We start from the raw sequence: 27,013 nt of genomic DNA, 5'->3' as shown, positions 1-27,013 counted from the left end.
GTGAGGGGCGGGGCGGGCTGGGTCCCCGCGCGCGCCCGTGCGCCCCGCGCGCGCCCGCGCCGTGCCCGCGCACAGCGGGCGCCGCGGCCGCGCGCGCGCCGCGGCCGCCCCTCCCCCGCTCCAGGAAGTGCGGGGGCTCCGGCGCCGGCCGCCGCGATGCATTCTGGGCCAGCAGCAGCACCAGAGCCAAGATGGCGGCCAGCAGGAGGCTGATGAAGGTAAAGGCCGTTCTCCGGCGCCGGCGGCGGGCGGCCGGGCGAGCGGCGGCGGCGGCCGGGCCTCCCGCGGCCGCCCGGGCCCCCCGGGGCGCCGCCCGCCGCCCCCCGCCCCGCGTGGGGCCGCCGCCCCGGGCCGCGAGCCGCGGGGGGCTAACGGGGCCGCTAGGCCTCGGCCGCGGGCGGGAGCGCCAGGCCGCGCCGCCCCGCCCGGCTCCGCCGGCTCTCCCTCCCCCGGCGGCCCCCGGGCGGAGGCGGCGGCTCCCGGGGCGCCCGGGCGGCGAGCCCGGGGGCCGCTCCGCCCCGGGCCGCGGCGCGCCGGGCGCGGGCCGGGGGGCGAAAGTTAGGCCGGGGCGGCGCGGCCGCCCGGCGGGCCTGGCTCCGCGGCCGCGTCTCCCCGCGCCGCCCCGGCCCGCGCCCCCCGCGCCCCCGGCCCTGCTGGAGCCAGGGGAGCCGTCTTGGGGGCGGGGATGGCGGTGGGAGTCGGACCCGGCCAAAGTTTACGAAAATACCCCGCGACTCTGCCTCGCCGGCCGCCCGGGTGCGGAACCACCGGCCGTGCCCCGCCGGGCGGGCCTAGGCCTCTCTGGAGCGCGCCTGCCGGCCGTTCCCCGCCGCCCTCCCTGGAGCCCGAGCTCGCCTCGGGGAGCCCTTGCCGGCGGAGGTGCTGCCTCCCCCGGGCCGGAAACGAGCAGGGCCCGGGAGCCGGCTTCCTGAGCGACCGTGGAGGGCTGGGGCTCCTCCCGGGCAGAGCCGTGCTGCGGAGAGCCAGACGCGCGGAGCTTGGCTGTCCCAGCACCCCGCCCCGGGCCCTGGCTCCTCGGGAGCGTTTCCTTCCTTTTGTCCACTGAGGGCTAGAGACGACGTTGAACTTGCCAAGACTCGATTGGAAGCGGGCTTAAAAGGACGGTCAGCGGATCCAGCCTTGTTTTCCCTTCTCTCGTCCGCGACCCAGCCGTCCACACAGTCTTCCGGATGGGAGGACCGATACAGGGTTATTTCCCTGCACTACTCCCCGCAAAGGCTAGCGCTCCTTGACGCCTTTCGGATGTTAATTTTCTGGAAAGGCGTCTTGATGTTGGTGCCTGCATCTCTGCTCTTACTGGGATGACTTTGAATCACGGCCTCACTTCTCAGGATGCCCCTCTGAGTTCTCACCTTCTCTGACTTGCCCTCTGGGCCACCGAAGTTCTTTTTCTTCCTAAAGCACATAGTTAATCCTTTCCCTCCAACCCCTTCCAGTCCTGACCCCTGTGATTTTATTGTCCTGGGAAGTTAATCCTGGCTTCCCCCCATGCCAGGCCCTGAGGCTTCTGGAAAAGCAGTCCCTTCGGCCACACCTCCTCCTTCTTGATTCCCCACCAGTCTTTTTTTTTTTTTTTTTAAATTGGAGTATCCTCTTGCCAATGCAAGAGGCTCAGGTTCGATCCCTGGGTTGGGAAGATCCCCTGGAGGGTGAAATGGTGAGCCACTCCAGTACTCTTGCCTGGAAAATTCCGTGAGCCTGGTAGGCGCCAGTCCCTGGGGTCACAGAGAGTCGGACATGACTGACACACGTGGGTGGTTAACAGTGTTGTGACAGTTTCAGGTGGACTCCCTGGTGCACACGTGTGTGTCTTTCCTTCCCCAGACTCCCTCCCGTGCAGGCTGCCAGGTCACATGGCGCAGAGCCCCCTGTGCGCCACAGTAGGACCTTGGTTTCCCGGCCGCTCTTGCAGCTCATCACCGCGGCTGCCTGTCTGCTTAGCTTTGACTTTGCGCTGCTCCCTGCTTCACTTGTGGCTCAGAGGTTAAAGCGTCTGCCTCCAACGCAGGAGACCTGGGTTCCATCCCTGGGTCGGGAAGATCCCCTGGAGAAGGAAATGGCAACCCACTCCAGTATTCTTGCCTGGAGAATCCCATGGACGGAGGAGCCTGGTAGGCTGCAGTCCAAGGGGTCGCAAAGAGTCGGACACGACTGAGCGACCTCACTGCTTCACTTTCACGCTTGTGTGTGACCCTCCTGTCATTCCCAGTCTTTAGGAGAGAACGGGATGCAGGGAGCCTCTCGCTTGCTCTCGTGTCCTAGCTGGGGAAGGAGTGAGCTGTGATCTGCCCGGTCTGACTCCGCAGCCCCTGGCCCTTAGGCGTCCTCTCCCTGAGAAAGGCAGCCTTCCCCTTGCCTGGCCTCCCTTCCAGGGAAGTCCTGGGTTCAACCCTGAGGCCTCACCGCCAACCCCTCTCAGAAGGAGTAGTTTCCTCCTCTGTGTGACCACAGCACTTTCTGTGGATTTCTCTCTTGAGTGCTTGTCACAGGCAGAGTTGTATTAGACTTGCCTTTCCTGCTGAGTTCTGAGTTCCTCAAGGGCAGGGATCTTGACCTAATTCATCCTGGTATCCCTTAGTCTAGGCTAGCTGACCCAGTTTGGGGCTCCCAGGGGTCTGAGAGGGGAGTTAGACGGTTTTCCAGTAATTTTTGCATTGTAAGATAGAGCTTAGGAAAGAGGAACGTTTCCACAGTCCTTACTGAACACTAGATCATTTATGGACGTTTTTCCTTATTTTTTCAGTAACTGGTAAAGTTAACATGTCATCGTCGTCATTTTAGTAGTGAGGTAGTTGTGAAGCTTAGCTGGCTGTCCAGGGAGAGAAGCTGCGTCTCCCTGGCTCCAAATCCCAGGTTCCGTGCCCCTCCCCACAGTCTGCCTTCTTACTCCAAGGAGTGCAGAGAAGCACGCTGGGTTCTTGACTAGTGGCTGGAGATGCTTTCAGTTCAGTAGCAGGTGCTGCTCACAAGATGCTAATCGTTGACTCTGAGTCAATGTTTCAGCCTGGTTGAAAAAAAAAAAAGTACCGAATCAGGTCAATCAATACACAGCTTGGATAATAAAAGGGATTTCCGGTGGTGAAAAGTAAACAGGTGTTGAATAGTCGAATGGATTATGCTTTAAGAGCCTCACGTTTCCTCAGAGACCATTTTCTGAGACGCTTGGAGTCAGAGGTTTCTTTGTCACAGCGGACTGTCTGCAAACAGTGTAAAATGCCTCATTAAAAGTAGAGTGAAAAAATAAAAGTAAGAGTAGAGTGCCTTGCGTATGTCAGGCCGAGAAGTTATTTTAGGCAAAGCTAGCATGACCGAGTCTTTAGTTTAGAAAGCAATCACCGAAAGGATTGGCCCTTTTTTCAGGACCCTTTTTAGGAATTACACTGTCAATAAAACATTAAACACGTTTTAATCTGCAAGCGGCTGATTCCGTATTGATGGCAGCTGCCAGATTGTAACCACTGCTTCAGTCAGGAGGGGAAATGGCTACAAAAGTGAAACCTGGAGGTGTGGCTGAGGCGAGCTGGTGGCAGTCTGCCTTTTCAGCCTCTCAAGTGCAGCACACGTCTCCCCCACGGGCCCTCCAGCTGGGTGTCTTCCCAGAAGGGCTTTTCCCAGTGGGGGAAATGTGTAGATTTGAAAGAGGGGCTGCCCCGCTAGTAACTGTCGTGATGAGGGGTTCCGCCCGTAATCACGTGGGAGCGGGTGGCGGTCGCTGCCAGTGCGGGCCCTGGAACAGTGCTGAGCAGTGAACTTGGGCGCTCTTCCCCGAGCTTGCCGCGTTCGGGGTGGGGGGAGTGTGCGAGGGGCGTCTTCCCGGAGGTGCTGTGCCAGTCTCGTGTTCTGAACCCCTGGGTTGCAGGACTCGAGGGAAGAGCGGCGTTTTCTGCTCTGGATTTGTGCCTGGCAGTGAGTCGGGGCGGTTGCAGCCCGCCTTCATGATCCTCTCTGTGGACGGTCCTCCACTGAGAGGCCGGGACGGGCCCCCCCGGGAGAGAGGGTGCGCATCACTGCGGCCCTGGGGGGCACACAAGAACAAAGACACCTGTCTCGAGGCGCGCGTACCTCTAGGGTGCTAAATTAAGAGGCTTGGTTTCCGTTCCATTATGCCAGGCCACTGGGGAGTGTGCTCACTCTTGGATCACTGAGTGTTCAAGAGGTACTCCTCTCGTCTTTGACACAACAGTAACTTGGGAATTAAAGCTTGGAGAACCCTGACGCCATCCTCCTGGGCCTGGACTCTGTCTGTCGTCCCCCATCCTGTTCCTCCCCCCGCCTCAAGAGAATGGTCTCCATGCAGTGGCTTGTGGACCACCTCCTGCCTGCTCTGCACCCCTGCGCCCTGGTCTGTCCATTCTTAGTTAATGGGCCGCTTGTCTGTCCCGGCGCCAAGGGAGGACCTGAGGCCCCCACCTTGCCCCTTCCCCCCGCGAGGAGCCCCTTGCCAGCTGCTGCTGAAGCGGGGCTTTGTGTCCCCTCCCCGCCGGGCTTCTCCGCGGCCTGCCACTGTGCCCTGCGTGCGAGCGGCCCCGGCCGTGGCCGACGCCTGCTCGGGGTCGCTCAGTGGGTCCTTTGTGTTCCTCCCCCGCCGCCTTGGTCCCACGCCATCCGTGAGTGGCAACACACGGAGAGACGCACTCACGCCGCTCCCTGGAGCTGCACCCGTTCCTGGCTGGGTTCCAGGCTGGGCTCAGCAGCCCATCGTCCCTGCCGCCCGTCTTGGACTCCCCGGGGCCCGTGAGCTCATGGCCAGCGCAGCTGGTCTCTGCACCGGCGTGACTCCTGGTCCTCAGAGGCTGAGCTCCGCGGGGTAGGGGGGGTCCCCCTCTGGGCTGTGCCCTCTGGAGCTGGAGGAGGGGGATGGCCCAGCCTAGAGCAGAGATCCCGGATGCCCGCCTGCTGAGGGTTGGGGAGCAGGGCGGGACCCCTCTGGCGGCAGGAGGCTCGAGCTTGCTCTGGCCCTGGCTCCGAGCAGGGTGCTGGCCGCTGGCGGGGCAGCCGCTGGCGGTTAGGAGCGTCTGTCCTTCATAGCAAACGGAGGAGCCCGGGCTCGTGCCGCTGACCTTGCACAGCCCCCTCCCTAGGCATGAGGGGACGACTGTGCAGGGCACTGGCCGGGGTGACCCTTGGTCGGAGCCCCCCGCCCCCTGCCTCCGCTGGCTGAGCCAGCTCCTGTCACAGCCCTGCGAGGGTGGGCCTCGGGAAGGGTGGGCAGAGATGCCGCGCCTTGCAGCCGAGGGCCTGCCAACCCCGGTGCCGCGCCCAGAAGCGGGAGCTTGTTGGCGAGCGCTTTGTCTGCTCGTGTGTCCTGCCTGGCCTGGTCCTTCTGTGAGCCCTGCCCTCGGCCCCGAGAGGGGAGCTATGGGGCTCTTTCAGGGCCGAGCTGCTGAGCGGAGGACACTGCAGGGCAGTCCCGAGTTTGGTTCTGGAGCGTGTCCTGGGCTGCCGCATCTCAGCTCAGAGAGCCCAGGCAAGTTGCTGGACCCCTCTGGGCTCTGGCAACGTCACCTGTGTGAAGATACAGTGAGTTACTGAACAGCGAAGTCTCAGAGGTGCGCCCGGCACGTTCTCACGTGGGTGTCAGCGCAGGCACGAAGACCGCGGCCTGGGGGGGCGGTGTGTGGAGGGGGGTGCTGCCCCTGGGGCCGTGGGTCGGGGCCCAGAAGACAGGCCGACCCCCTTCCCGCACACCCGCCCTCCCGTCTCTCGGAGTCACCTGTCCGTCAGGGCTGGGTTAGTGAGAGGTTTCCTGAGACGGTCGTGCGATCCTCTCTGTTTGAAGATGTTTCCTGTTTGCAGCGGGCTTACGCGGCTCTCGGTTCAGAACGGGCCTCTCGAACTCACCTGCGTGTTCTCTCTTCCTGCCCTGAGTGAGGGTCAGTGAGGCCGCTGAGCTGGGCGGGCGGTCCTGGCAAGGACCCTGAGCTTCTGGTCTCCTCCCCAGCCCTGGCCACCATCTCCAGCCTCCAGAGCTGCAGGGCCCCTGCAGGTGGGAGGCCAAGGCCTGGCCAGCACCCACGGGCCGGTGCCCACGGGCGGAGCCAGTCGAGCCCCCCTGCCCTGTGGGTTTCCCACTGCCCGTGCTGTGCTGTGGGCTCCTGAGGACGGGTGGGACAGAGGGGAGGCTTCGTCTGAGTCGGGGGTGGTAGGGCGTGCATTGAACCGCTCTCGGCCTATGTCTGGTTGGAGTCTTCCGTGCTCCATCGTCTTGCCAGACCTTGTTGCTGCTTCTCACCCCTGGCAAGGGACTGAGACGCTATGGGACGGCCCTGCCCAGTGGGTGCGTGCGGCCGGAGCTGGCACTCGCGCGGGCAGCGCGGGCAGCCCGGGCGCGTGGGGGCACCCACACTCTCTTGGGCTGGCGTCCAACGGCCCCTGAGCCCGTCCTGAGACAGCTGGTAGGTGTCTGCACACCCCACCCGGCCGTGGCAGTTGTGGGGAAGCTCCGCACAGGAGAGCGCCCTCCAGGTGGCCCACCGTGCGCTTCGCAGCCCGTCCCGTCCTGGGGTGCCAGGCCTGCCGCCACGCAGGTGAGACAGACGTGAGTCCTGGGGCCGCCTGAGCCTCCCCAGCGCCCCCGCCCCGTCCCGTCTGCTCCCTGCTCAGCGTGTGGTGGTCCAGCGCTGGACCCGGTTCAGCTCTCCGTCTGCCTCCGGCTCGTCCGTGTCCTGCCTGAGCTCCAGGGTGCTGATTTCTCCAGAAGGTTGGCGGAACCAGCTCCCAGAGTCCGGACCAGCGCTGAGTGTGGTGTTTGTGGCGGTAACTGAGTGTGCCATAGCTGGCACGGTGCCATCCGCTCACCGGGGGGTGGTCCTGCCCCCTCGGCGAGCAGTTCCTGAAGTCAGAGGCTCGCGTTCTGGGGCTCTGAGGCCCTTGCGCTGGCTTCCCGGTGTGCTGAGTTACGATAGGGTCTCGGTGGGGTGCCATTGCCTCCGGTTGCATGCGAGCTGGGAAGGTGCCTTTCTGTCAGAGTCGGTCCCCCCGACACCATCCGGCAGAGCTGGGGAGCTCTCCCAGATAATGGCCGTCCCGCGCGTTGCTGGCTGGTGTGGACAGGCCTGCTGCGCCTTTCCCTCGAATGTCAGGCTCTGCCTGCCGGTTTCCTTCGGCCTGGACAGCAGGGGCCCCGGAATGTTGCTGGCACAGCCATCCCTCGACGGGCGCCCTGCCGCACAGGGACGGCTCAGGCTCAGGCCCCATGTGTCCCTGCTTTTGTTGTCTTGGAACTCGAGTCTCTTGTGAGTCCTGGAAGGTGCCTTTCCAGGGCTGCCAGCCCCCCGCGATCCTGACGGGGGCAGGGGGACCCCCGTCACCCTCACCCACAGCTCTGTGATGGGCCATCCACAGGCCGGCGACTGGTGCAGACTCTCATCCCGGCCTTGGCCTGCGCGAGGTCTGTCTGTGGCTCGGCACCCCCAGCCGCCTGCCCCCCTGCCTCCACAGGGTCGAGAGGCTCCGGACGCTGCTCTTCTCGGGGGGCAGGGGTGGGTGGACGTGAGGCCCCCCCGCGCAGAGGTGCGCATCCTGCCTGGCGTCCCGCCTTCTCTGCCCTCGTTGGGGTGCCCGGGAGGGGAGTGCGGCGTGCTGTGGGCAGGGCCCCCTTCCTGTGTCGTCTTTGGAATTGGACCGGGTCACTTGGGAAAGCTCCGCGTGACAACCGTCAACACCTGCATTCCTCATTTAGGCCCCTGGCCTCTGGCTGAAGGCTCACCAGAACTCTCGACACCAACACGCGTCGCGTCCGTGTTCTGTTACACGGAACAGTGTGTGTGTGCTGGTGTCTGGACATGCGTGGAACTTGCGAGGCATGGGGCACGGTTGAGAGGGCAGTGGAACAGCCCTGACAGGGCCCTGCCATCTCCAGACACGACGGGGCAGGCGCTGCTCGGACAGCGTGTGGAAGCGGCCGCCCGCCGAGTCACGACGCTGTCCGTGTACAGCGGTATCGGGGGGTGGCTGGGGGCCGGCGTGCACCCTCCACGGGTGGGCTCAGGGCCGGGCGTGCTGCGTGCTGCCCGCCAGGCGAGGCCTCTGCTCAGGGAGCTCGCTTCCAGCGCTGGAAGGGCCTGTGGTGGTCCTGGGCCTTGGGCCCTTCCCTGTGGGAAGCCGGGGTGGTCCCCAGGCAAGGCGTCCCGTGTGAAGACGATCAGGGAGGCGGTGAGGCGTGTGCCTGGCCGGGCATGTCGCACACCTCCTGGGAGTGGGGGCTGGGGCAGAGGCGGTCAGCGCAGAGACTCCGCCGGGCAGTGGTCCCCTCGGGGCCCCGTAGGGCACAGCGCTCTGCCCTCCTGCCGGGGAAGCCCCTGCCCCTGGGCTGGCGTCCCCAGCTCCTCCGGGGGCCTCTCAGCAGCTGGCCGTGGCCGCTCCGCTCCCAGCAGGGCCGAGGCAGAGCTTGGTGGGCGCGGCCGTCAGCCCCATGCCCCTGCGCTCTGCTCGCCCCCGGCTCTCCTTCGCGGGGCCCTGCTCCTGCGCCGTGGGCGGCCCCGGCTGGGAGCTGCCGTGGTCTCCTGCCCGTCACTCACTCCCCATTCCCTGCCCTCAGTTACGGGGCGCGACCGCTCTGGCGGGGATGCAGGCCTTGAGGCAACCCCGTCTCTCCCCTGGCGCCTTGAGCTGGCCTTGGCTGGTCCTGGGTGGAGTTGTGACTGGCCTTCCGGGACAGACACTTCTCATCTGCACTGCGGTCTTGTGCAACTCGGGGCTTTTTGCGAGCGCGGCGGCGTGAGCGTGTCTGTGGGTCTCAGCAGCGGGGGCCGGGCCCCTGGTGGGCAGGGCGCGGCCGCCACCCTGTTGAGAAAGCCCCGGGCTGGCTGCGTTCCCTGGAGGTGACGGGGTGGGCCGGGCCTGCTGGCTGGTCTTTCTCCTTATCTCTCACTTCTGCCTGGTGCCCACTTCTCGTTGGTTAGAATGATGCAAAGGCGCGTGCCTCCGTCTTTGCTGAGCCTGACGTGGCAGCGAGGTGACTGGTTCACCCGGAGGCGCGCTCCGCTTTCCGGAGGCCGGCCCTGTGGGCATGGCCTGTCGTCTCCTCCTGGGCCAGGGCGGGGGGGTGCCCGTCCCGCGCCCGTGTCTCTCGCTGCCAGCGCTGGGCGCCTGTGGCCTGCCTGTCCTGCTCCTCGCGCAGGGGGCTTGTTCACGGCCGTGCGGCAGTGGAGTCCCACGCTCGCCTGCTTGTGTTTATCTCCCGCACCTCACGTGGTCAGCGTGTGGATTTCTGAAGCCGTGAAGCACACGTGAGATCATTTAAAAATTTATCGAGTCCATCCTCCATTGCCGTTCCTCTCCGTTGCCTTCTGGTTTTTTGGCCATGTGGCTAGTGGGATCTTCGCTCCCTGAGCAGGGACCGAGCCTAGGCCCTTGGCGGTGAAAGTGCAGCGTCTTAACAGCTCAGCAGCCAAGGAAGCCCCTCGTTTGGTTTAAGATTTTTGTTCAGCTTGCTAGGATGCACCCTTAAGGGACGTGGCATCTCCTGTCCCTTGGTGAGGCTCTAACTCAAGTGTCTTGAGCAGGAACAGAAGCTGAGCGCACAGAAAGGGCTCCCTGGCCCTGCTCCCCCTCGGGTCATGAGTCTGGAGCTTCGTGTGGAGAGCGGGGTGCTGGGGAGAGTCCCTTCCCCCCTGAGGCTGCCCAGGCCCTGGGCCCCAGGGAGCCTTTCCTGTGAGTCGAGGACCAGCTGGCAGGTCATGGGGTCCCTCGCGGTCCCCGCTGCAGCCTCTGTGTGTTCACATGACACGCCGTCTTGCTCATCTGACCGCACCGGGCACCCCTCCTGCCCCTCGCCACCAGCTGAGACCCCTGACACTGGCTTCTTCCCCCATCCTGCCACGGATCCCCAGGGCACCCTGTGCCCCAGCCGTTCAGTGGGCATGTGGAGGCTGAGGAGCGGTGCTGGCTCGCAGGGGCTTCCAGGGCCGTGGGCCCCACGGGGGAGGCAGGCCTGGCTGCAGGCTTCCAGAGAAGGCCGCTCTGTGGTGGACGTGAGCCGGGTCGGGGCTGGCGGGACGCGGCTGGGCGGTGGCCGCCTCGGGCAGTAACGCCTGTCGGTTGCCTTAGCCATCAAGGAGTGGCGGGAGCCGTCAGGCCAGCGCCCCGGGGAGAACCAGGTGCCAGCTGGCTCTCAGCCAGAGACGGGACAGGACCCTGCGGTTGCTGGGGTGGGGCGTGTCTGCATGACCACAGCCCCTCCCTGCCCTTGCGGGCTCGGGGAGCTGCCCGCGCCGTGCCTGGGCCCTGGCGCCCCAGCTGCGTGCCCTGTGCAGAGAAGCCGCAGCCTCGCTGAGGGTGGCAGCGCCCCGGGCTCGGCGGCGCCTCGTCCCGGCCCTCACCTGAGCACGCGGGCAGCGCAGCCTGGGTCTGTGCCTGCCCTGTCCCCTGCCGCTCGGGGGCAGTCCGCAGGGAGGGGGTGCCCCCCAGGCTGGGCTTCACCGAGGTGGGGCGTCTTGGGCTGGGGCGTGGGTCGGGGCTGCCACTCCGGGGTGTCTCCCAGCCCAGGGTGGTCCAGGCGGGCTCTGCAACGCCTCAAGGTGGCGTTGGCGCTCGGCCTGGTCTGAGGAAGTCAGGAGGGGCTAACCCACAGTGCCTTCCCCCGTTTGACACCCCTCTGTGCTTTGTCAACCAACAGGAGCTTGAAGAAATCCGCAAGTGCGGGATGAAGAACTTCCGTAACATCCAGGTCGACGAGGCTAATCTGCTGACGTGGCAAGGGCTCATTGTCCCCGTGAGTACTGGCGCCTCCCCTCCAGCAGCCCCGGGCGGGGTGGGCGCAGGGCCGGCGGGGGCCTCCCAGGCCCGGAAAGGCTGTGTGTCCAGACCACACACCCAGTGGGGCAGCCTCCTCTCCGGCCCGGCGGGTCCGTCCTGCCCTCTCTGTGCTCCCGCCCGGCTCTGGGCCTCTGTGCGCCCGTATCCCGGCTTCCTCCCCGGCCGCCCCCACCCTGTGCCTCCTGCTGCCTCAGCCCCTGCCTTGCATCCCTCCTTGTGTCCCTGGGCCCCTGCCCCGGCTCTGCCCAGCGTCCAGCTCCTTGTCGCCTAGCCGTCTCTGCACACTCGTAGTCTCTGCACCGTGGCGTCCTGCAGCCTCCTTGCCCTCGGGGTTCAGCGGCCCCTCTTTCTGCAACCCTTCCTAACGCCCCCTGCAGAGGCGCGTCCTGCGAGGACTCAAGCGGGGACCCTGGCTGCCCGCAGCGCCCGCCGGAGGGATCCGGCCGCAGCCCTGAGGCCCTCAGTCTTGTCCAGCCTCTCGCCTTCCTCTCAGGCTGTTTTGTCTCTCGGGGGCCCTGCTTCTGTTCCCCAGTAGCTCAGCAGTGAAGTACCCGCCTGGCAGTGCAGGAGACGCGGGTGCGATCCCTGGGTCGGGAAGATCCCCTGGGGAAGGGAATGCCAACCCACTCCAGCGTTCTTGCCTGGGAAATTCCACGGACAGAGGAGCCTGGCAGGCTGCAGTCCATGGGGTCACGAGAGCCGGACACGGCTGAGCCACTGAGCAGGCATGTGCCGGCCCTGCCGCTTCCAGCCTCGGGTCCCGGGCTCTTGCTGGACGTGGCGGTCGAGTCTCGGCCTCTGTTCGGCCTCCATGCTGGAGACGGCCTTGCTGGGACATGGTGTGCCTTCCGTGTCCCCAGTGGGCTCTGACCTGGGACCCTTGTACCAGTGCCCCCGGCCTTCCTGTTCTTCCTGCCCCCACCCCCACCTCCTGCGCCTGAAATCTCTCCTTGCGGGCAGAGGGGCCGCTCTGCCAGAGCTGAGCAGGGAGCTCGCTGCCCAGAGATGCCGCCCCCTTGACCCTGGCTGCAGGCCATGCCTCTGTAAAGGTGCCTGGAGCTCACACAGCACTCGGGATGTGGCGTGAATCTTTGTGGTCGGCGCCGGCGCGCTGACAGTGGTCGACTGGCGTCGGCCAGCCTGCCTGCACCCAGCCCCGCCCGCCCCGGGGCCCCGTCGGGCACCAAGTAGAAGGTGGCCGCTGCCGCCCGGCTTGTGGGTTTGCCTTCTGCTGATAGGGTCAGGCAGCGGCTAAGGTGTGGGCCTTATAAAAGTGCCGGCGGTGGACGGGGAGGATTTGAGTGGCCAGGCCAGGCCTTCTACCCCAGGAGCTCAGCGGCAGCTCCGAGCGTCAGTGCTGGTCCGGCAGGCGTCCCTGGGGCTGGCAGAGCCGGGGGGTGGGGGCTGGCAGAGCCGGGGGGTGGGGTTTGACCCCTCGTTGAGTGCCGGGTGGGGTGGCTGGTGGGATCCCGGTGGTCTGGCCTTCCCCCCAGAGCAGCTGCACCCAGAGACCGAGGCACAGCCGGCCGCTGCCTTGCTGCTCACCCTGCCTTGCTGCTCACCCTGGGCTCCTCTGTCCATGGGTGTCCCGGGCTAGGATACTGGAGTGGGTCGCCGTTGCCTTCTCTAGGAATCTTCCCAAGCCAAGGGTGGAACCCTCGTCTGCTGCCTTGGCAGGCAAGCTCCTGACCGCTGAGCCAGCAGGGCAGCTGTGGGGCGGGAGCTTAGTCGCTCTGTGGCAGGTGGGTCTCCCTGCACCAGGGACGGAGCCCACGTCTCCTGCACTGGTGGGCAGGATCTTAACCACTAGACCACCAGGGAAGTGCTTAAAGTTTCTCTTTTAAAAAATTAGTAAATTTTGCTTCATCAGTTTTTCTATTGTGGTAAAATTTATGTAGCATGGTTTGTCAGCTTAGCCTTTTTGTAATTGTGCAATTCAGTGACCTTAGTTACAGTCAGGCTGTTGCGCAGCCATCATCGCTGTGTTTCCAGAGCGCACACTGAAATAAACTCTGCGCCGTGAGCTGGTAGTGCTGCGCTCCTCACCCCCAGCCCTGGTGCTCTCCAGCGTGCTTTCTGTGTTTGTGAGTTTGATAGTTGACATGGATGAGTTGTGTAAACTGCTTTTTTCTCTGGCTCATCTCACTTGGCAGAATGTTTTGAAGACTCACCTGCTCTGTGCAAGAACATCACTCTCAGGATGAATGAGCTTCTGCCACGCGCGCACCGAGCCTCCTGTGCGTCCGTCCACCCGCTGGTGGCAGGGGGCCTGTTTGCCTCTTTGTCCGTTGTGGTGATGCTGCTCTGAGCGTTGGTGTGCAGGTGTCTGCTTGAGTCCTGGCCTTCAGGGCTTTGGGGAAATATGTGGAGTGGCTGGATCACGTGGTGGCTCTGGGTTTAACTCTTTGAGGAGCTGCCACACGATTTCCACGGTGGCTGCACGATCTCACAGCCCCACCACCAGAGCCCAGGGTTTCCAGTGTTTCCCCATCCTCTCCTTACGCAGTTATCCCCCCCTTAGACACAGCTCAGCCCAGCCGCTCAGGCGTGTCCGACTCTTTGCGACCCCGTGAATCCCAGCACACCAGGCCTCCCTGTTCATCACCATCTCCCGGAGTTCACTCAGACTCACGTCCACCGAGTCAGTGATGCCATCCAGCCATCTCATCCTCGGTCGTCCCCTTCTCCTGCCCCCAATCCCTCCCAGCATCAGAGTCTTCCAATGAGTCAACTCTTCACATGAGGTGGCCAAAGTACTGGAGCTTCAGCTTTAGCATCATTCCTTCCAAAGAAATCCCAGGGCTGATCTCCTTTAGAATGGACTGGTTGGATCTCCTTGCAGTCCAAGGGACTCTCAAGAGTCTTCTCCAACACCACAGTTCAAAAGCATCAATTCTTCGGCGCTCAGCCTTCTTCACAGTCCAACTCGCACATCCATACATGACCACAGGAAAAACCATAGCCTTGACTAGACGGACCTTTGTTGGCAAAGTAATGTCTCTGCTTTTGAATATGCTGTCTAGGTTGGTCATAACTTTTCTTCCAAGGAATAAGCGTCTTAATTTCATGGCTGCAGTCACCATCTGCAGTAATTTTGGAGCCCCCAAAAATAAAGTCTGACACTGTTTCCACTGTTTCCCCATCTATTTGCCATGAAGTGATGGGACCGGATGCCATGATCTTCGTTTTCTGAATGTTGAGCTTTAAGCCAACTTTTTCACTCTCCTCTTTCACTTTCATCAAGAGGCTTTTTAGCTCCTCTTCACTTTCTGCCATAAGGGTGGTGTCATCTGCATATCTGAGGTTATTGATATTTCTCCCGGCAATCTTGATTCCAGCTTGTGCTTCTTCCAGCCCAGCGTTTCTCATGATGTACTCTGCATATAAGTTAAATAAGCAGGGTGACAATATACAGCCTTGACATACTCCTTTTCCTATTAGGAACCAGTCTGTTGTTCCATGTCCAGTTCTAACTGTTGCTTCCTGGCCTGCATACAGATTTCTCAAGAGGCAGGTCAGGTGGTCTGGTATTCCCATCTCTTTCAGAATTTTCCACAGTTTATTGTGATGCACACAGTCAAAGGCTTTGGCATAGTCAATAAAGCAGAAATAGATGTTTTTCTGGAACTCTCTTGCTTTTTCCATGATCCAGCGGATGATGGCAATTTGATCTCTGGTTCCTCTGCCTTTTCTCAAACCAGCTTGAACATCAGGAAGTTCACGGTTCACGTATTGCTGAAGCCTGGCTTGGAGAATTTTGAGCATTACTTTACTAGCATGTGAGATGAGTGCAATTGTGCGGTAGTTTGAGCATTTTTTGGCATTGCGTTTCTTTGGGATTGGAATGAAAACTGACCTTTCCCCCCCCTTATACACAGTGACCCCCCCCTCCCTTGTCCACAGTTATCTGCCCCCCCCCATTTTTTTTTATCTTACCACCATTCTAGTAGAAGTCAGCTAGCATCTCATGGATGGAGAAGGCGATGGCACCCCACTCCAGTACTCTTGCCTGGCAAACCCCATGGACGGGGGAGCCTGGTAGCCTGCAGACCATGGGGTCACTAGGAGTCAGACATGACTGAGCGCCTTCACTTTCACTTTTCACTTTCTTGCATTGGAGGAGGAAATGGCAACCTGCTCCAGTGTTCTTGCCTGGAGAATCCCAGGGACGGGGAGCCTGATGGGCTGCCGTCTCAGAGTCGGACACGACTGAAGCAACTCGGAGGCAGCAGCAGCGTCTTAGGGCAGTTCTGTTGCGACCATTCTAGACATCAGCTAGCAGCCCGCAGCCACACCCGAGGACCGTGCGTCGGCACACCACGGTCTCCTGAAGGGCGCCGTGTGCGTGCGTCCCGCTCAGGGTCACGCCCGGTGCACGTGCACAGCGTGCCGGCCGTGGGAGCGTCGCACAGAGCAGTCTCTGCCCCTGCCCTTCTCCCGCGCCCCCGGCTCCGGACTGCCGCTGGCGCCCTGCTCTGAGCCGTCGCCCTCGTCCGCCCGCCCTGCTCTGAGCCGTCGCCCTCGTCCGCCCGCCCTGCTCTGAGCCGTCCCCCTCGTCCGCCCGCTGTGACCAGTTGGACTCGCACAGCAGCTCCTCAGGTCGTCGTCTCTCGCTGAGTGATGTGCGATTGAGATTTCTACGTGTATTTGGAAAGTTCGTTTCTTTTTAACACCAGATAATATTCCGTTGTCTGAATGCACAGTTTATTTATCCATTCACCCCTGAAGGACATTCTGATTGCTTCCAGAGTTTGGCAGTTCTGAATAAAGCTGCTACACGTTTTGAGTTGGGTCCTTTGTCTCTTTGTCTTCCAGTTGTAGGAGTTCTTTATGTTAAACCCTCATCAGACTTACAATTTGCAGACACCTCCTACCGTGCAGTTGGTCGTCTTCTCTGCCTCTCGAGCATGCCCTTCGGTGCACAAAGCGTCTGACGTTCGTGGAGGCCGCGTCTTCTGTCTTTTCCTTGCCGCCTGTGTCATAGTCAAGAGACTGTTGCCAAGCCCAGGGTCACGCAGGGTTGACTTTCGTTCTCTTCTGAGAGCTCTTACAGTCTTAACTCTCGAACTTGGGTCATTGATCGTTTTTGTTTTTAAGTGGTGTAGGGATAAAGGTCCAACTTCATCCTTTCTGTGTGTGGACATCTAGTTTTTTTTAGGACTATTTGTCAAAAAGACTGCTCTTTCCCACTGAATGATCTTGGCATCCTTGTCAAAAATTAATAGGCCTAGATCACTAACAAGGACCTACTACACAGTACAGGGAGCCAGTCAGTCCTGTGTGATGACCTATGGGGAAGGAACCGTGGGGAAGCTGGTGTGCGTGTCCGTGCAGCTGACTCGCTTTGCTGTGCAGCAGAACCCGGCACAGCGGTGTAGGGAGCTGAGCCCAGCAGGGGCAGGAAAGCGATGGCGCGCGCTCACGGGGCTCGCTTCTGGACTCGACTCTGCTGGTCGGACCGTCTGTCCTTAGGCCAGGACGACACTGTTTCGGTTACTGTAGCTTTGTAGTGAGGTTTTGAAATCTGGAGGTGTGGCTCTCCAGTGTTATCTTTCTGAGGATGGTTTTGGTGGGTGAAGGCTCCTGAGCGCCGGAGCAGGACCCTGAGGGGCCTTGCCAACAGGGCCCCCTCCGTGACTGCTCTCGTCTTCCCTGAAGCCCCAGCTGTGCGTGTCTGAGGCACACTGCCTGCGTTGCTTTTCAGATCCTAAAACCCCCAGTGGAAGGAATGAGCTACTCGGTGGCTGTGAGCAGGCAGCCTCCAGGCCTGCTGGCGCCTAAGGATCTGGCCTTCACCCTTGGGACCGCACCGTCACCTCACCTTCACCAGCAGAGGACCCTGCCCGAGCCGGTCGCGTAGCCTGGGCCCCCTGGGTTTGCCAGCACGCGCTCCTGCGCTGTGAGCCGGTGCTGCCCTGACGGCCTGCGTGGCTCCTGTGTGTCCCTTCTGTGACCCCGTGTCAGCAGACTGCCGGCACACAGACCAGGTTTGGTTCAGTAACGCACCTCGAGGTCCTGTTTGAATGTCAGGAAGGGTTCTTCCAGTTGGGGACAAAAAAGGGAATTGAGGTTTTGCGAGGGGTCATACTGGATTTTCAGATTGCTTCACTGTCCTTATCTGTTGTCATAGATGGCAGCGTGCCATCACCTGTAGTGAGTCTTGCGGTCTGTGAACCCGGGGCGTCTTTCCGTTCCCTTAGGCTTTCTCTCCTTCCAGCAGTGCTCTGTCATCTCCAGTGAACGAGCTTCACGCCTCTGTGTGTTTCGGCTCAGGATGTGAAAACGCAACCATAGGCTGGGCCACAAAACCCCAGAATTCAGACTCCTCACAGCTCCAGAGGCCAGACGTCCCGGGGAAGGGCTGCGAGGTGTGGTGTCCCCACGTCTCCCTGTCTCAGCGCTTGGCGGGAGAGCAAGGGTGCGCGCGCACGCTCTTTTTTTCCCTTTTGACCACGTCGCCTGCAGGACCAGGGATTGAACCCGCGCCCTCAGCAGTGAAAGCACTGGGTCCCAACCTCTGGACCTCCAGGGAAGCCCCAGGAGCTCTCTCCGTTTAGGACACGGATGTTGTCAGCCCAGGACTCCACTCCGTGACGCGGTTGAACCTTAGTCACCTTTTCACTCTGGGCACGCTGTGGGTGAGGGCGTCCGCGGGGCCGGGGGCACCAGCATTGAGTCACAGCCTCCTTGCTCGAGCTTGCCTTGGTGTCTTCACCTTCCCAGTGGCAACCATGAACGGGATTGTCTGCTATTTCCTTTTGGGTTCCCCATCGATCACTGTTCGTGGGCAGAAATGCGTGTTGCTTTCGTTTCTGACGGTCTGTGTGAGCCATCTCCAGCGTTTTCTGTGTGTACGGTCAGGCCGGGTCCGGACCAAGGCAGCTCCGTTTCTCCCTCTCCAGTGGGGATGCTCTATTTCCTTTTCTCGCCTGAGTGCCCTGGCCAGAGCTGCCAAATACTGAACTGTGGCGGTCTCCAACCTTTTTGGCGCCGGGGTTGGTGGAAGACAGGTTTTTGTGGGTGGGGGTGGTTCGGGGACAATTGAAGCACTTCCCATTTATTAGGGTCTGATCTGAGGGGACGCGGAGCTCAGGCGGTGACGCAGGCGTTGGCGAGTGGCTGAGTCTTCTCCGTGGAGGCAGCGTACGCAGCCGTCAACGGGGCGGTCTGCGTTCTTGCTTTGCAGAGGCTGACTCCCAGCTGGTATTCTGTGCTCCCACTGCTCCTCCGCTGAGGAGAGCCCTGTTTCAGGCACACAGTGGCCACCGGGCTGGTGGCCACCGTATTGGGCGGAACGTGCGTGGACCGGTCAGGACGCGGCCCTGGCTCACGGCGGGGGAGCCGCGTGGACGGAAGCAAAGCTGGGCTGCGGGCGGCGTGGGGACGCCGCCCGCGGCTGGGCCGCCCGCCGCGCAGCTCTCCCGGGCTGGCGTCCGCCCTGTGGCTGGTGAGGGGCCGGTGTCTCGGCCGGTCGTGGTTCCGCAGGGAGCCCTGTCTGCCCCCGCGCTGCCTGTGCCTGGCCCGGGTGTGCCACGTGTGGGCTGGCGGGCCTCTGGCTCTGCAGCGTGTGCGGGCGGGCTGTCTGTGCAGCGTGGTCTGATTCTCTTGTTCACGAGATGCCAGCAGCCACCTCTGTCCGTGGGACGACCTCGGGCACTTCCCAGGCTCTCCAGGAGCGACAGCCCTGCTCTCCGCGGGAGCCCTGCTCCTGAGTCAGCCTGCTTCGTCTCCCGCGGTTTCACTGAGAGGCAGAGGCCACGCGTCTCGCCCGTTTACCGTGTGCGGGTCAGTGGCCTGCGGTGCGCCTCCTCGGCCGCAGGGCAGATCGGGCTGCGCTGCCTCAGGAGCGTCCCGCTGGCGCCGCCCGGCCCCGGGCACCGCGCCGCCTGTGCTCCGTCCTGCTGCTGTGCGCCCATGCTTCCTCTGCCGCGCGGCCGCTCGTGTCTGGCTCCTCCCTGCTGGGGCCTGCGTCCAGACCCCACCGCGCGTGCCGCGTGGCCCTGCTGCGGCGGCTGTGCCAGTGCCCGCTCGCCCGTCGCCCGCCCGAGAGGCACTTGCTTGTCGCCGCTGTCCGGCCGTCGCGGGTGAGGTCGCGGTGAGCGCGCGCGGGGTTTCCTGGGGGCGTGCGCTTCGTTTCTCCAGCCTGCTGGCCTGGGGTGGGGCTGCAGGGCCCTGTGCTGGCGGTGTCTGCTGCTTTGATGGGTGCAGGCTGCTTTCACAGGGGCCGTTCCGTCGACACCCCACAGCTGCGCGTAAGCGTTGTGTTCTCTCCACCTGCTAACTACGGCTTGCTGTTGTCTGTCTCGTTCACAGCCCTCCTAGTAGGTGTGAAGTGGTGTCTCATTGTGGGTTTTGGTTTGGTTTTGTGTATTTTCTGGCCTTGCCACACAGAATGTGGGCTCCCAGCTCCCCAAGCGGGGGGTCGCGCCGCCTGCGTTGGGAGCCCAGTGGCAGCGCCGGGCCCGGGAGGCCCTCTTGCTGCGGTTTCCGTGGGCTTTTTCCTGAGGGAACGAGGAGCCTCTCTCCCTGCGCCTGTTGGCCGCCTCTGCGTCCGTTTTGGCAAGTTATCTGTCTGTGTGCTGCACCCACTTTAACCTGGGCTCCTGTGCGCCTGCAGTCTCGTTTCTGAGAGCCGTGTGGTCAGCCTCTCTCTCTCGGAACGAGCAGCCGTGTCGATCCCGCGTGCTGACGGCGCTCCGGGCTCCTCCTGCGAGCCGCCGTGGGGCCCTCGGGCGCCCGCCCGCCTCGCCCCCGCACGCTGTGGCTGGCGGCTGCCGCTCTTTTCTCTTCTGTGGAATAGACTCCAGCCTGGTTCTGGAGTCCTTCTGTTCCAGGTACGTTAAACCAGTGTTTGACGGAGGACATTCTTGGCCACGTTCAAAAGAATAACATGAACACTGGTGTTGAGAAATGGATAGGTTAGCCGTCCCATTAGCAAATGCGAGGCTGGTTCTGGGGACGCCTTGGGTCCCTGCGCTCAGGTATCACCCAGACTAACAGAGAACGCATCTCCTGCCTTGAGAACACGGCTGGTGACCTTGACCCCGACCTCACGGCTTCCCAGAGCAGTGCTGCTCCCAGAGCAGCTGGGCGCCACGGCAGGGTGAGGGGTGATGCCAGCGGAATAGCGTGCGTGTGCAGGGAGCCTGAGCCCGCCCTCCCCACGCTCTCTCCCAAAGACATGGTTTCCCTGCGTTAGTAGCTCTGGAGGCTGGGTCCCGGAGAGCAAGTGTGACCCTCCGTTTGGGCGTGCACAGGCTTGCGGTCCCTCGACCACGAGCGTGCTGACTGGTGAGCGTCCAGACGGTGGAGTGATTGTTGCTGTCCACTCGCTGAGTCGTGTCCGACTCTGCAGCTCCACGGACTGCAGCACGCCAGGCTTCTCTCCTCTGCTGTCTCCCGGTTTGCTCAAATCCACGTCCGTTGAGCCAGTGATGCCATCCAACCATCTCATCCTCTGTCGTCCCCTTCTCCTCTTGCCTTCAATCTTTTCCAGCATCAAGGTCTTTTCAAATGAGTCAGCTCTTCGCATCAGGTGGCCAAAGCATTGGAGTTTCAGCTTAAGCATCAGTCCTTCCAATGAATATTCAGGGTTGATTTCCTTTAGGATGGACTGGTTGGATCTCCTTGCAGTCCAAGGCACTCTTGAGTCTCCTTCTGAGTATCTCTTGAGTTCCTATTATTGCATTCCAATCGCCTATGATGAAAAGGACATCTTTTTTTGGTGTTGGTTCTAAAAGGTCTTGTAGGTCTTGATAGAACTGTTTAATTTCCGTTTCTTCAGCCTCAGGGGTTGGGGCATAGACTTGGATTACTGTGATAACGAATGGTGTGCCTTAGAAACAAACCAAGATCATTCTGCCGTTGTTGAGATTGCACCCAAGTACTGTGTTTCGGACTGATGTTGACTAGGAGGGCTATTCCATTTTTTCTATGGGATTCTTACCCACAGTAGTAGTGGATATAATGGTCATCTGAATTAAACTCGCCCATCCCATCCACTTGAGTTCAGGGATTCCTGAGATGTTAACATCCAGTCTCGCCATCTCCTGCCTTACCCCATCCAGCTCACCTTGGTTCACGGGCATGACGCCCCAAGTTCTTACGCAGCATTCGCTCTTGATGGCATCAGAGTTCACCTCCACCTCCAGACGCGTCCGCAGCTGAGTGCCGTTCCCGCTTTGGCCCCTGCACCTCCTCTCTGGAGCCGTTGGTCACTCGCTGGCCTCCGCAGGAGCATCTTGGGCACCTTCCAACCTGGGGGCACGTCCTCCAGTGCCTCATCTTCTTCCTTTTCACACTGTCCGTGGTGTCCTCCAGACGGGAACACTGGAGCGGGGTGCTGTCCCCTCCTCCTTTCGTCAGAGCTCTTCGCTGTGACCCGTCTGTCCCCTGTGGCCCTGCGAGGCATGGCTCAGCGTCACTGAGTTACTCGAGCCCTTTCGCCGCGACAGGGCTGTGATCCATGAAGGGGAATGGAATAAAACAGCACCAAAAAGAAGTGCTCTGGCAAGCCGTGGAAGAACCTTAAACGCGCATTACTGAAAGGAGCCAGTCTGAAAAGGCTCCGTGCTGTGTAGTTCCAGGCAGAGGGCCCAAGGCTGCCTACAGCACCCAGCGCTGTGACAGGCCGTCCGCAGGGTGTGGGCTGTGGGCGAGGGTGTCAGCCACTCACTCGTAACGTGGGGCTGTCGGTACTTGGGGAGGCTGTGTGTGGGGGGGGAAGAATTCTGTATCTTCCTCTCAGTTTCGCGGTAAAGCTACAGCTACTGAAAAAAATAAAGTCTATTTTTTTAAAAATGTAGAGAGGCCAGGGTGTCCATCTCAGGCACCCTGCTCTAAGAATACTAATTATCATTTCCCTGGTGGTGATGAAGCCTCAGTTGATGTAACCTCTTGAATCAAATGAAGTGTTTCCGAGGTGAAACCCTTGGAGCCGTCCTGTCTCAGCGGCTGGCTCATGCTGGTCTCCTTCCTCTGCAGGACAACCCCCCCTATGATAAGGGGGCCTTCAGGATCGAAATCAACTTCCCAGCAGAGTACCCCTTCAAACCGCCGAAGATCACGTTCAAAACGAAGATCTACCACCCCAACATCGACGAGAAGGGGCAGGTGTGCCTGCCGGTGATCAGTGCCGAGAACTGGAAGCCAGCAACCAAGACCGACCAAGGTAAGGTGTCCGCCCCTCGGCCGCCGGGGCCCGCTGACGCCGGGGGCTCGGAGCCCGGAGAGGCCTGCAGCGCCGACCCCGCGCCCCGGAGGCTGCTGCTTCCCGACGCCCCCCGGCGTGACCTGCCTCCACTCAGCGCCAGCCCGCGGGTCACACGTGGGCTCAGGCAGGGAGGCAGAAGGGAGGGTGCGGGGGGCTCTTGGCCTGAGGAGAGGGCATAGCCGGAGGCGCAAGGCAGGCCACAGGACACCGGGGCTCGAGGGGCGTGGTGGGAGGGCCTGGCCTGGCTTGAGGTGTGTGCCCACGTGGAAGCGCGCGCTGGCCTCAGCAGGCCCGAGCTCTGTGCGCCTCGGGGCCAGTGGCCACGCATGCCCGAGTTTCTGGGAGGGCACTTGGTCGGGATTGTGGCCACCCCCCTTTTGTCCCCTGCGACTGACTGCTCTCTGTTTGGGTCCATGTTTAGCTTCCTTCTGTCTCATCGGTTGGTGCTGGGTCTGCACTGCTGCGTGCGGGCTTCCTCCAGTGCAGCGGCCTCTCCTCTGCAGAGCTCGGCCCTGGAGCGTGCGCCCTGCAGCTGAGGCGCGCGGGCTTCGTGGCCCGTGGGGCCTTCTTGGGCCAGCGATCGCGCCTGTGCCCCCTGCATGGGTGGGCCAGGCTCCCGCCCGCTGGGGCTGCAGGGGGGCCGGCTCCCGCCCGCTGGGGCGCGGGGGGTTCCTGGTGTTCGTTCTTCATTCCGTGCTTGTGTTTTACAGTCCTCGCCTCGTAGTTTTGGGGGCTCTTAAAAGTGACTGCCTGAGCCACTGACGGGGTCTCAGATTAGAGAGAGTGGATGAGTCTGGAAGTTGGCAGGCTGCAGGCGCGTGCATTTTTTCTGGTGACTGATCATTTTCCAGTGGGACCATTGGAAGATGGGCTTAGAAGGCTTTCCCAGAGCAGAGCTCGCTGGACGAGGTCCCCGCGAAAGGCGCCCACCAGGCGCCCACATCTGAGCGGCAGGGCAGAGCCAAGGGAGGCGTCCCCAGGGGACTCGGCACTCAGTCTGCGCACACTGACCTCTGTACAGACGAGGTCCGTATCCTCGTGGGAGGACGGGCCTGGCTTTTCCTGCACTGACTCAGCTCTTTGCGGACTCCGGCAGCTGCGTTTGCTCAGGCGGCTGGACCACAGCGAGCTTCCGGTCTCCTTCCTCACCTGGCACCCAGGGCCGGTGCCCTGCTGTGCGCCCCGCCCGGGACAGGCCGCTCTGGTCGGCCGTGGCAGCCAGGGGCCTGTTTGTAGAGGAGGTCTTGGTGCTCTCGTCCAGGTTGTGGGTGCTTATTTCAGACAGTCGGGTAACTGAAGAGACGTTGCATTCTTTTCTACTTGTTGCCTTAGGGTGTGAAGGAAACGCTGCCGTCTTCCACGGGGCGCTGCTCTCTGCGCTGCGGCAGGCAGGGGCGCTGCTCTCTGCGCTGCGGCAGGCAGGGGCGCTGCTCTCTGCGCTGCGGCAGGCAGGGGCGCTGCTCTGCGGTGGGAGGCAGGGCTTCTCCCCGGGTGGTCCCGGCGTGGCCTTGCGCTCTTCCTCGCCACCTCAGCAGTGTGTCCCCACGTCTCTGTCCCTGTGACTGCCCTGTTACACAGTGTCTCTGAACCTCGTGGCTCAAGGCGACTGCACTTTATCACTCCCATGCTGTGGGCTGTCTGGGCTCAGCTGGCCACTCGCAGTCACTGTACCGCAGCGGTCCCAGCAGCCCTGTAGCAGATAGCTGACGGCTGCAGGCGATGAGACGCGGCGGAGGGAGGGCGCCTGGAGAGGAGATCCATTGTGGGGGGTGCTGGGGGGCCAGGACGGGACCACTGAGAGGGCTGTGCTTGTGGGCACGACGGAGGCCTTCGTGAGGAAGACAGTGGTCTGCGTGGTTTTGTGAACATGCCGAAAGCAGCTACGGTGCCAGTTTTTAGAGAGTTCAGTTTTTGGCATGGTGGAAGTAAAGAAGCATTAGAAATAGAGCAAAAATGGGAGAAAAACCCAGAAACAAGGCAGGCCTGAGTCATACAGAAAGGTGGCAGGAGCTGGCAGCAGTGGCTCCAGATAAAGGGATAGAAGAGCAGGCTTCCTCCGCAGAGAGTCTGGCTCTGGCATGCGCCTGCAGCAGAGTGCGGGCTGCGCTGGCTGGTGAGGGAGACTGATCCCGTCGGGCGCGAGGCCAGCGTCGCCCTGGCCTCCGGGTGAACGCGCCGCAGCACGCAGCAGGACGGCGGGGACAGGAGAGTCAGGTTTCCGCGTTCAGCGTGTGGTTCCCCTGGGCCCCCGGTGAGGTCCCGTCAGGTATTGCCTAGCGTCGAGGGAGCGTTGTGGGGGCCACCCTGAGCCATGCGGGGCCTCCGCCTCTGGAGTGGACACCCAGTGCTGCTGGGGGCCGAAGCCTCCCGGCAGTCAGAGGGCCCTTTCTCAGCTGCTCAGGAGCTCCTAGGGCTCTTCCGGGGGGGGGGGGGGGGTACCATTCACAAGGGCAGGCCTGCCGTGCATCCTGAACCAAGCACACTGCCCTGGAGCGGCTTCCCCGTGTGAGAGCGGGTAGTAGGGGTGGCTGGGACTGGGCTCCCCAGGATGTCCGACAGGAAGGCTTCCTGGAGGAGGAGAGGAGGAAGCGGTGTCCCGCTGGGCAGCATGCTCAGCCCTGCCGTGGCACTGGCCGCTCTCCTTGGGCAGTCTCTCAGCGCAGGGGAGCGCTGGGTTCAGTGCTGGTAGCTGAGTGCTTCTGCTCAGCCTGGGAGGCGCTCTGGTGCCGAGTGGGAGCCTCTAACCCGCGGTGCCCTGTCCTTCTCTTGGCAGTCATCCAGTCCCTCATAGCACTGGTGAATGACCCCCAGCCGGAGCACCCGCTCCGCGCTGACCTAGCTGAAGAATACTCTAAGGACCGTAAAAAATTCTGTAAGAATGCTGAAGAATTTACAAAGAAATATGGGGAAAAGCGACCTGTGGACTAAAATCTGCCGCGATGGATTCCAGCGAGTGTGAGCAGAGGCCCCGAGCAGTGCATTGAGACACCCCGCAAAGCAGGACTCTGTGGAAAATTGACACGTGCCACCGCCTGGCGTCTGCTTGTGGCAGTTACTAACTTTCTACAGTTTTCTTAATCAGAAGTGGTCTAGGTAACCTGTAAAGAAAGGATTAAAAATTTAAGATGTTCTAGTTCTGCTTTCTTTGTTTTAAAAATCACCGCTTCAACCCACTTTTAAAAAATGGTCTTTCTTTTCCTGTCCAAATTTATCCAAAATCAATTTACATTTAGGCCATAAGGTTTTTAAAAAAGGCGGGGTGGGGGAGGCTCTGGTTCCTCTCTGCCCTTGCAGCTGCCACTTTCTTGCATTTCGTCTGATTCTCACTCCCCCACTCTCCCAGGCCCGCCCGGCCCCGCCCCGCCGGGAGGGGCGGCCCCGCCCCCAGGCCCCTCTGCTCCGCCCTCGGCCGGCCTGGTGTGCGAGTTAGTGCAGACTCCTGACTGATTTATAGCCGCCTTTTGAGAACACCGAGAAACGAGCAAACCTCCACTCCAGCCCCCGACCAAAAAAAAAAAAAAACAAACAACAATCCCGTGGAAAGGGGAGCTCCAGCTCTTCTGTAAAACCCTGGCTAACGTTACCCCCGTGACGCCGGCCGGCCGGGATGAACCTCCAGCCGCCGGCCTGCGGAGGGCAGCCCCCCGGCCCTGGGCCCGTTGACCGGAGGACAGCGCGCCTGTGGGAGGAAGTGCTCGCCAGGGAGGCGCTCCTCTCCGAATCCCTTCCGGAAGACGTCGGGTCTCCCCGCGGACAAGTGCTGGCGTGTCCACGCGCAGGTCTGCGCTGGCCTGTCGCCGACGAGTCCGCCGACGTGACTTGGAGCTCCTCCTCCGCCTTGTGACTGCAGCCGCCCTTCCTCAGCTCGCCTGACCCTCCGCCGACGCCAGTGTCCCGCACCAGCCCGGGGCCGCCGCGCCCCCCACCCAGGAACAGGACGGCCCCCCTGCATCGGACTCTCCACCTTCTTGGAGTCAGGCTCCACGTGAAGCTCGCTCAGTAATCTCCTTGACGTGTTTTATATTGTTTTGACCGCCTTCTTTTGTAGAAATAAAAATTGACCTTAGAATGTGTCGTCAGATGGACTCGTAAGGATCTGAATGCTGATGTCTCTTCCAAGCAGGCGGGACTGCCCCTGAAGTAGTAGAGTCCTGCTCACTGACACCCAGAGGAGGCCCGGGGTCCGAGCTCGGGGGTCCTCCCTCCACTCCTGCCGCCCCGGGCCTGCCTCTTCCGGCACTCCGCGGCGAGACCCGGGGGAGAAGATGACTTAACCTTGGCTTTCTGTCTTAATTCTGGCTTTGTGGGTTGAGGTCTTCGGGGCTCGCGGCCCGTGAAGCAGCTCGGCTTTACCCAGCGGAGGGGGGGCGGTGGTGGGGGGCGGCCCGCGGCCTACCGCAGCTTCGGTGCCCCAGGTACGCGCAGACAGGCCTGGGGCCGGTGCGCCCCTGCGGCACGGCCACGCCCATCTCATTAGCAGAAAGGCGATGAGGGGCTTGATTTCACTCACGTGCAGATTTGTTAATAAAATGCCAAATTCTGTCAGAAGCGCTCCAGGTCAGCCGCGGTTTGTTCTCCTCGCCGCTCTGAGCCCAGAATTATTGCCATTCCTGGAAACTCGCCCACCGCTTCGTGCTTCCCAGCGCAGCTCTGCCGCCTGCCTCCCCTGCCCCCGTGTCTGCTCGCCAGCCTCCGGGAGGACGCCCGCCGTGCTCCACGCGGCGGCCCCTCCCCTCGGGGGTTCACACTCTGCTTCACCCCGCCCCTCCGAGAGTGGGTTGGCGGCCCGCCCGGCCTGGATCCACTGGCTGGCGCGCGCTGAGCCCTCAGGCAGACGTGGAGCAGCTCACCAGCAGCCTTGCTCCTCCGGACCCAACGGCTGGTCTCCCGAGCAGGGGAGAGCTGCCAGGCCCGCCTCCGAGCGAGAGCCCTGGCCTCCCGCCCTTCCCCACGGCGGGCACGAGCCTCCCGAGCCGCTGCGATCTGCTCTGCTGCCCTGAATAAAAGTGCTCTGGGACATGG

General features: G+C 62.0%; 1 protein-coding gene across 1 annotated transcript; it reads left to right on the top strand.

Annotated features, from left to right (window-relative positions):
- On the top strand, positions 1-27,013 carry UBE2L3 (ubiquitin conjugating enzyme E2 L3). Its single transcript, XM_069558440.1, has 4 exons — positions 1-218; positions 10,640-10,735; positions 21,763-21,949; positions 24,765-27,013. The coding sequence occupies exons 1-4, from the start codon at positions 192-194 to the stop codon at positions 24,917-24,919; spliced, it is 465 nt and encodes a 154-aa protein (XP_069414541.1). The 5' UTR covers positions 1-191; the 3' UTR covers positions 24,920-27,013.

The sequence above is a fragment of the Ovis canadensis genome, chromosome 17 (genome assembly GCF_042477335.2).
Source record: "Ovis canadensis isolate MfBH-ARS-UI-01 breed Bighorn chromosome 17, ARS-UI_OviCan_v2, whole genome shotgun sequence".
Classification (NCBI taxonomy): Eukaryota; Metazoa; Chordata; class Mammalia; order Artiodactyla; family Bovidae; genus Ovis; species Ovis canadensis.
Note: the sequence above shows the minus strand (reverse complement) of the source record. Positions and strands in the feature narration are given on the sequence as shown.